Source organism: Perkinsus marinus (genome assembly GCF_000006405.1).
Source record: "Perkinsus marinus ATCC 50983 genomic scaffold scf_1104296939964, whole genome shotgun sequence".
Taxonomy (NCBI): domain Eukaryota; phylum Perkinsozoa; order Perkinsida; family Perkinsidae; genus Perkinsus; species Perkinsus marinus.
Window position 1 is genome coordinate 66,447 of NW_003212979.1, and position 9,856 is coordinate 76,302.

At 45.2% G+C, this 9,856-nt stretch overlaps 2 protein-coding genes across 2 annotated transcripts; both read right to left on the minus strand.

The window, feature by feature from the left end:
• Window positions 1-3,566: 3,566 nt before the first annotated feature.
• Pmar_PMAR005469 (hypothetical protein) lies at window positions 3,567-6,081 on the minus strand (the record flags this gene model as incomplete). The annotated part of the gene is made up of 4 exons (XM_002782183.1): window positions 3,567-4,196; window positions 4,807-5,599; window positions 5,729-5,877; window positions 5,953-6,081. The coding sequence occupies 4 exons, from the start codon at window positions 6,079-6,081 to the stop codon at window positions 3,567-3,569; spliced, it is 1,701 nt and encodes a 566-aa protein (XP_002782229.1).
• A 3,283-nt stretch (window positions 6,082-9,364) lies between these two features.
• Pmar_PMAR005470 (hypothetical protein) lies at window positions 9,365-9,612 on the minus strand (the record flags this gene model as incomplete). Its single annotated transcript, XM_002782184.1, has 2 exons — window positions 9,365-9,384; window positions 9,447-9,612. 2 exons carry the CDS (start codon window positions 9,610-9,612, stop codon window positions 9,365-9,367), a joined length of 186 nt encoding a protein of 61 aa, XP_002782230.1.
• Between the last annotated feature and the right edge of the window lie 244 nt (window positions 9,613-9,856).

Below are 9,856 nucleotides of genomic sequence, written 5' to 3' on the forward strand. Positions count from 1 at the left end.
AAGTTCAGGCCTTCAGGCACGGAGCCAAACATACACCCATTCGATCTGAAGATGAAGTTTATTCTATCTATCATTAAAAAAATGCATTATCATCGCCCGTGGTTCAATGCATATCTCTCACTTCGGACATCCGTTAGCACGATTGCAGCATGAAGTCAGGTAACCGAGAGATAGAATATCCGTGGTTCTACCGCCGGACTTGATGCATACACGATCGTTGAACATTCCGACGGCAGCACTTGCCCAGCAATTGTTACATTCGCCTTGTTCCCTGAGCGATGAATTTCCACTTAGGAGTTATCATAACAGCAGTAGGGAGAACTACCTCACATGGCCGATGACATCAGCACAGGAAGCAAACTTCTGCCGAGCGTCGAAGCTACTTGGTAAAGTCGTCAACACCGGGTTTGTGGGTCCGAGAAGGCGATTTTCGCCACCTTCGTCCGGAGTCGAAGAGAACATCGTATCCTTAGAGCATCCAGCAGGAAGGTCTTTGATTGACATATCTGTCGAGAAGTGATACTGATCCCTGAGTTTGAGACTCGGAGAGGTATTCACGTAAGTTCATGACGTACCCTTGAAAGGTGGCTGATCTTTCGACGCAGTCCACGACTGTTGCATCGAGTTGATCTTGTCAACCATGGATTGCAATAAAGCTGGCTTGGTGTTGTTGAAGGATTCAGTAAGGTATTCAATTGATACGTCTTCATGTAGAATCTTCTCATCGAGCTCATTTTTGAAGCGGGAAAAATGTTGTGAGTCTTCATCTGGGGTATAGACGGATCCTGGACAAAGGACAACAGCGTTGAAACGAGGAGACATGTTGAGTGTTCCTACGACTCTGTTCCTTGATCTTGTCGAATACGCCTCGGAGATTGGAGACATCACCCCGAATTTGAGACATCAGGGCGCACAGCGAGAGGAGTAGGAGGGATTTACTCATATTGAGAACGAAGTGATATTACAGCTGCTAGAAAACAGTTCATAATGACCCTATAATCGTCTATGTAGTTATCCTCGGAGGAGAATCTTGGGTAGGATAAAGTAGGGTTCAAGCTTGGTGAAACCGTTGCCGCACATCTGTACATATCAACATCCGTACGTACCAACATCCGTACGTATCCACATCTGTACGAATAATTCGTCACGTCCCGCAGAAAAATCGATCGGTTCACGTGAACGCCACCTTAGTGCACAAATCACAGCAACCTGAAGATGTGCTCGTCCCTCCCAGGTGACTCAGCGAGACGAAAAGCGAAGGAGACAGAAAGAGCCGATGGTGATATCAGAAAATCGTACCACACATGCCGCGGCAGTCGCAATCGGTAGTATCCCAAGCCGTACAGTTTAAACTCAGCAGCTTTTAACTCGAGCACTTTTTTCTCATACAGCGCTCGGTGTAACACGCAATTGAGACGGCGTGATCGTGAACGCGTGATCGTGTGGGCCGCTGGCTTCCCCTCACATGGGTCTTATCGTGTCACTGTGCAACCTGCGCCATTACTAGGATCCCGGGTCATTTTCTGCCTATCTCACTTGCTTGTCTTAGCCCCGCGAGTCCCATGACGCCAGTGCTGCAGTAATACTGCATGGAGCAATTGTGGGTATGAAGCGACAAGGAAGCTTAGCGTCCTCGGCACAGCGTGAAGTCGCTTCACGCTGTCCACATCTAGGGGAGTCACTCACGGATTCAATGGTTTTCCATTAAGTTAATGGAAAATCATTAGTGCCACATGCCACACACTTGATTCTCGTCGTGTCAGCTCTCGTGGCTTCCGTAGAGGTTTTACTTCTGACTTAGCATTATCTCATACAACGCCACATCTCATCGATAAACTGGGTGGCAGGTCTTCTCCGAAGACCAAACGCCACTATCTCTCACATAGAACTTCGATAAGTTTGTCTACCAACTTGGTAGTACCAAGTAGCTCCATACCATTTTCATTTATTCGTTCCAGTCGATCAACCTCTGAATTTCACTACTTACGAACTTGTGTTAAAGTTTCTTATGATCGATCTCTCCGTCTACATGGGGAAGAGAGCTCGCGGGAGTGAGAAGGAGCCAACTAGAACTGAGATACGAATATAGCTCCAACCTCAACCATCAGCGTGCTGGAAGCCATTGGGAAGGACACACGCTGAAGAATGTTGGAGCTCTTCTTGCTTCTCACTCCCCAATGAATTTTGGGAGCGTGAAAGAGGTTCAACTATTGAGACGTGTATGAAAGGCACAACGGAACTTTGTGTCCTCATACACGCTGAGGAGGGCGCGCGCTCTAGAAGTTCAACCATTGAGGCTTGTATGTGAATTCCCCGTAGGCTTTAGCTGCTATGTTGCAGGGTCAGCTCAATAGTTATGGCATAGATTGGCGTGGTGCTCGTGATATGACTCCCCAAATGCTTATGACTGGTACTATCCCTAGACCGCCTGCTTCTCTTGATGACGTTGCCCCAAGGGATAGTTGGTCTTCACAAGGCATCTTTGGCGAGATCAATTCGAAGAAAGCCTCTGGTGAAGATGTAGCTCTTCGAGAAGCTAAGTTGGTCGAAGTGTTGCGTAAACATGTTATTGATATTCGCAAAAGGAGAGATGAATGTCTTCGTGATTTTAATACGGTGTGGTCCGTATGTGGTCCGTCAACCTTAGTGCTCCGATGAGTCGAAAACCCTAAAACTATAAGGGTTCGCAAAACCATAGCGAATGATCCAGTGCCCAATAGAGTGCAATCAATGGTCACAAAACTATAGCAACACAATGAAGACCCTATAATCCATATCCTCATATAGATATGGATCCCTAGGTAAGCTAGTACAAGTCAGTAACTAGTAAAAGCCTTGTATAGAACTTATACCGGACTCAACTTAGTCTAACTTAACTTATAAAAGCCCAACCACACGCGAACACACAGCGGTGTGAAAGCAGCACGCATGCACAGCAAGTAGCGCTCGCCTATGACCAGCATCACAGAATCCTTAGTGTCATACCTCGCGCCGTACGGACGCGCGCATTGCCCGCGTAAAATCAACGATTTTATAACAACCAGATCAATAAGCTCAATACTTCACGTATATATTCAAGGACCGAGAAAAATAACGAAGACCAAAGAGAAGCAGGAAATAAGGGCACCGTAGTAAGAAAACACTAGTCAGAGCTGCTAGAACTATCATCACCACTTTCACTGCTCGACTCTTCATCCCTTTTAGACTTCGACTTCTCTTCTTATCCTTCTTCTTCGTCGAACTAGAAGACTTAGACTTGGCCTTAGACGACTTGGAAGTAGACTTGGAATCACTAACCTTATCATCCTTCTGCCCTTGACCACCAAGATCTATCACACATGTCCAAACCCTTATCCAACGTGCCGTCTGGTGAACCGGAAATAAAAAACGGCTCGAAAGAAAAGCAAGAGTTGCTAAGTGAGCAAGACTGACTCACTAGCACGAACCATCTTGTGGCGCAAATAAACTCTAATAAGTAGAAAATGACTGATCCACCAGCTACGGTTTATATAACAGTATAGCATAGGAATAGTAAGGCACCTTAACAGTAAAATCTATATAGAGGCTTAGCAATGGGGAACCTGGACATCGTGTAATAGCTTCAATAGGTCTCGACTCCTTTGGCGTGTCCATTTATGGCCACACGGACTGACGTAGACCATATTATCGAGCTGTACCGTAAGGATGTCCTCATCAGTAGCCTTGGCAAGTTCTAAGCATCCACCGAGGAGTTCAACCCTCATAGGCTGGACCAACATAGATCCATCCTCAGTTCCCGCATCACCCTCGAGAACAGTGGCTAACCCGTCGTAGTCATTGTCCGCCACAACCACATCCGAACCATTTGGAGGTGCTTTCTTCATGAACCTTCTAAATTCATAATCATCACCAACACCAAGTTGTTCTCGAAGCCTTGAAAGATCCACCATATCTTCCTCATCTGGATCCTCATCCTCAGAAGGTACACCTTCCTCCGAGTCACCCATAATGAAGCTCTCTGGTGGTAGCAATCTATCCTCAAGCTGTTGTGTCTCTTCATCAGAAGGACAAATACCAGGAGAGAGTAACAGTTCTGACCCAAATTCGTCTCGGACCCGTCCGGATTCCCGAACTATCTTCTCCAAATCCATCTTCTTCCTGGCACGTTGAAGTAAACGTAAGTCGTCAATCTCCGTTCCAGGCCTCAGGGTCATATCCTTAAATTAAGGACCTTAATAGCTCCCTGTGAATCCAGAAAGACTTTTTTCCCTTCTTGAAGATATCCATAAATCACACCTTGCAATGCCGGAGCATGCTTGATGTTCTCAAGTGGGTATACCTCCGAAGGACCGTAACCTTCTGGCACTTCTAGACTCTTTCCCTCTTCACTCACAACTACCCCTCCAACACCTTCTAGAATAATACCGGGGGTTATACCAACCATTGCAGTACCGTTGAGTGAAGTGATAGTCGAAGGACCAGACCATATAACATCAAGATGGTGACCAATACGATTAGCCGGGCACTTGGAGGTGAACACTAAGTCGAATAACTTAGGTTCATACCTACGATCCTCTGTCATAGCCATACACTCAAGATTTCTCTCTTGACGCATACGCCATAGCTCCAAGTACTCTCTCATGGTAACCGTAAACTTCTCCTTAGCGCTTTCCAACAGTGGTCTTTGACGCTATCTTTGACAAAGCTCAAGAGATCCGTATCGAAATACTTCACCCTCAACTCGTCCCAATCAATATCACCGTCTGTGTCACCACGGTCACCAGGAACCCGTATACCGTAAGTAAAATGGAGTTCCGCTGGGCTTACATTCGCCCAGATTCTTGGGGTGATGTTATATGCTATAACAGCTAGCTGGTAGTCCTCAATATACGAGCTTTCGGTAGAACGATCCATAGATACTGTCAATGCTCTCGTCACTTCGACAAAGTCTTTGTGAGCTCTTTCCCAAAAGCTCAGGAATTGAGCATAACCGGGTAGAGTATAATACCGTACACCGTGCTTCGCAAGAACCACCTTAATCTCCTTACGCATAAGATGGACCCTATCCCTATCAGTGATAAGGACTCTAGGCGCTCCATGTTCACAGAACACAGAGTGTAACACCTTAGCGATAGTCTTGGGCTTGGAATCCTTCAATGGCCTTGCACAAGTAAAGCCAGAGGCGTGATCATGCACCAACAACAAGTAGTGTTCTTCATCATCGTCTCCTTGCGTGCCTTGTCTTCGTCCGTAAGGACCAGCCAAATCCGCACCCACAACCTGCCACAGCCCTGTAGTCAGTAACCCTTGTACATGAGTGGTCACATAATCCAGGCTGCGTGCAGCTCTAGCCTTCAAACAGGGTATGCATGATCTCAAAGTTGACCTCACCAACCGCTTCAGACCCTTCCTCGAATACTTCATCTTAATCTTATCATAAACTCGAGGAATACCGAGGTGACCGTATATGTAGTGGTAAATCGCAGATAATAGTCGAACAATACGATCCGAATAATCGGACTCACCAAGATATAACACTCCAGTAATCTGGTCCCTCTCGGTCTCATCGGGATCGCTTGGTTTTCGGTGAATAAGACCGTCTTGATCCAGGTAGCAAATCCTACCCAGTCGTTGCAACTTCGTGGCATCCATACCTAAGTGATTCCTTGTTATATCACCATTTAGGTATTGCTTAAACCGACGAAGAACGTCGGAACTCTAGCACCTTCTAACACAAATTGCCACACACCTTTCATAGTCAGCATCATTAAGGACACCTTCACCATAACGGCCATCGGGCGTGGCATACCTTTCCAGAGCCTGTAGTTCCTCAACTTCTTCTGGATTGCAGCCAGTTAGTTCGGGCAAGTCTATACCATCAACATCAAGCGCCATGACCTTAACGCAATCATCACCCAGCCTCACATCATTGCTTTGGTCTTGTTCAGGAGCTTCTCTATAGTCATAGATTACACAATTTGACTTCAAACTTGCCTCAACCTCCTTAGCATCGATTCCACGATCAAACCCTAGTTTAATAGAGTCTGCGTAATTGAGCTCAGACGGTATGTGCCTTATAACGCAATCTAGCTCCTTGCACATCTCCCTTATCTGACTCAGCCTTCGGCGTTCCGGAGCTGGAAGCCACTTATCATTTGACTCCTTACGTAATCTGTAAATAGTAATCTCACTATCACAGAGGAGCACGAGGGGTCTTGCCATATACCGTGGGGTTAGATCTTGTAGAGGTGTTTGTAACGGCTGCAGGAAGGTCTTCACTGGTAAGTAATTTGAGATTGCTTTCACAATCTTCAAACCATGGTACACTCCGCCTAGTTCCTTACGTGGTATAGACCAAGTGGCTTGGGTACCGGAAATAATCCCCCCCGTGCCATAACTCTAACCGGAAGGTAGTCTCCTGTGCACCTTATATCAACACCCCATGCATCATTGGAAGCATCCGTGGACACAATAATACCCTTCTCAGCGAGCTCAACAAACCGTTGCGTACGTGCCGTGGCAACAACTTCTTCGACTTGCCGTACCCAAAGCTTCAACCGATCAATCAAATCAACCGTTAGGATACTTGACCACTCCTTACACGTAGCGCAGATATCTCGCCATATCAACCTTCCTGCCATGTCCACTTCCAATAACAATCCCATAGGGTCATACAGCGAAGAAAGTATAGCACAAGCCCTTCTTTTGTTACACTGTTCAGCGGGCATGTAACCAGAGAACATACACATAAGTTGATCCTTATCAAGGGCTAAAGTATAGCCGAGTAGATGGCCATCTTCGTGTAGTTCCTCCCAACCTCCGTGACAGGTTGTAAGATCCTTAAGTGGATCTGTAATCAACCCATGTCCCTTGAAGAAGTGACTTACGAACTCCCTACTCGACCGCGCTTCTTCTGCTGTATCTCCACCAAGGAACAAGTCGTCCACGAACTTCTCGAACATCACCTTCTTGGGTATCGGGGGTCCATTTTTTATGTAGTTGACCCCTTCCTTCCTAGGAAATAAGAGGACCTTATATACTAAGTCGTCGTTCAGAATGTTCGCGTTGACCGATTCCTTAGAGTTCATCGATACCAACCTTACCAGTTGTGATATCTCACCGGTAATATCATAAGAGCAAGCCTCAGGCATGCTCGGTGCTGTAGTACTCCCAGAAGAGATCCTTTCCCAGAGAACCGTATAAGGTCCTGTACACGTATACAAGGTATACGGTATATCTGGGAGAGCAGCAACCATCTGACAGAAAGCCTTTGATACGTCGGACCCAATCAAATGGCGAAATCCCCTAACATGGAGAAGTGCCCCAAGTAGATTGTTTTGGGACCGTCCACCCTTAAAGCAGAACTTGTTGAGTTCCCTAAAGTCCAGAACTATCCGGCAGGGGGTAGTAACATGGCTGTCCCTAAACACTGGGTGAGCCGGTGTTAAGTGCCTTGGCAATGTCACTACTGATCCCTCCAGAACGCTGTCCTTAACCAACAACTCCCACACCCTTTGACACTCAGTAGCTGTAGGTATCATACGAAATTGGTCGACCCTATTGTCCTTCACAATACCGCAGAATCCCCTTTCTATATATTGTTGGAGCACCTTCTCGAACGAGACCTTCTGAACATCATTCAACCTATCAAAGGCCCTTGCTCCCCTCTCTGCTGTTTGTCGATAATTCATCTTGGGTTTCCCTTCGTTAATCCACGGGACACTCATTATTGTCCTGCCAAGTATGGCAATACCATCATAGCACCATACCCTCTCCAAAGCTTCCCATGGAGGCTTGGTGTCTACACCTTTTCCCGTGCAAGTTTGACAAGTGAGCAGACGAGAATGACAATGTTACCATCAAGAGTGACAATGAGAATCCAAGTTTGTCACAATCTAAGTTTGTTGCAATCAAGATTGACAATGAGAATCCAAAATTTGGATTCCAAATTTGTCACTTTTCTATTTTGTAACAACCAAGATTGACAATGAAAATCCAAGTTTGTCAAAGTTCAATTATGTTACAATCAAGATTGACAGTGAGAATTCATGTTTGACACCGGCAGAATATATCACAATCAAGAATGACAATAGACCATACAAGTTTGACAATACGCACACAAGTTTGACAATACGCATCCAAGTTTGACATTGAAGAGGGTTTCTTTGTGATCAAAGCCTATATCGAGGAGAAGTTGAGTGAGAGGGATCCGATAACAGATAGGCGGAGAGCTGAAGAGCAACAAATGCTCTTATACCCGGACCGGGAAGATATGCTGCGAGGAATGTGTGACGATATTGCAAAAGCTTACCACTGACAAGATAAGAGACATGTATAGGCTATCGGATACTTGGGTAAACAAAGGGAATCAAGGGGTCGCTTTTTGAATTCTTTCGATGTCATCCCAAGTTTACGTAGAGCTCTCGATGACTCGGGAACCTCCCTACTATGTAATGCGTGTGATTTTTTAAGTGAGCAATCAGTTTGAACCGTATGTCAACATGTCAAGTTGAAGTGTCAAACTTGGATGCGTATTGTCAAACTTGTGTGCGTATTGTCAAACTTGTATGGTCTATTGTCATTCTTGATTGTGATATATTCTGCCGGTGTCAAACATGAATTCTCACTGTCAATCTTGATTGTAACATAATTGAACTTTGACAAACTTGGATTTTCATTGTCAATCTTGGTTGTTACAAAATAGAAAAGTGACAAATTTGGATTCTCATTGTCAATCTTGATTGCAACAAATTTAGATTGTGGCAAACTTGGATTCTCATTGTCACTCTTGATGGTAACATTGTCATTCTCGTCTGCTCACTTGTCAAACTTGCACGGGAAAAGGTGTAGTAGAGGTACTTGATCATCTTCTACCGTTTTGTTAAGAGTGTCAATACCATCATCTATTTTTTGTGGGGAGTTTAAATCTTCCATCCTTTCAACCATAGTATCAGAGTCCCTGTCCACGAGTTCGTCGTCATTGGGGCCAGCAACACAAGATACCTTACTGGTTCTCCTCTCTACCATTGAAGAATCTTAACAAGGGAACCGTGACCAATACCATAAGGATGTAGGGTTCTCAAGTTTCTCCACGGTGACATAATCAGCATTCACTCCTTGAACCTTATCCGCTCTCACCAACTGATTTATAATATAGACCTGATAGTTCACCAATATTTCATTTGTTGGATGTTCCCACCCTCGAAATATTTCTTCAGGGAAATAATCAACCTTATCTGAGAACTTCACCTTCCCTTTAACTTTAATAGGTTCCACAGGTCCCACGTTGGTCTGGATATAAGTTCCTTCAGGGGTGACGTGGATAGATGTCTTCAATTTTGCCAATGTTGGACATCCTAGTAACAGCGGAACAGTTAAACAATCATCAGTGACTATAAACTGATCCTTAATAGAAATATCAGGTGTAGTAATACGTAACATAACCGCACCATATATCCTCAACTTACCACCATCTGCCACGACAATGGGAGGGGTAACCGTAGTATCGATAGCACCATTCCTACCAAGCCTCTCTAATGTAGATATAGTGACTAGCGATAATTCGGCTCCTGTGTCGAAGAGCGCGGCAATAGTCTCTCCTTCAATTCCAACATCGCCGATAACCATAGCCATTTTCTTTTCACAAGATAGATTAAGGTGATACCGTTCTTCTAAACCCTGTAGACCACCAGAAAGTGTAAATACCCTGAATGGAGAATAAGTAGCACAATGCACCTCCGCCTTATCTGGGCGATTAGTTCTCATAGGGGATGGACTCCTTGAAGACGTCAGACCTTTGATTCTCCCTCTACACACATAGGCCAAATGACCAGCCAAACCGCATCTGGCACACGTAGCCCTCTCAACTTGGATCTTG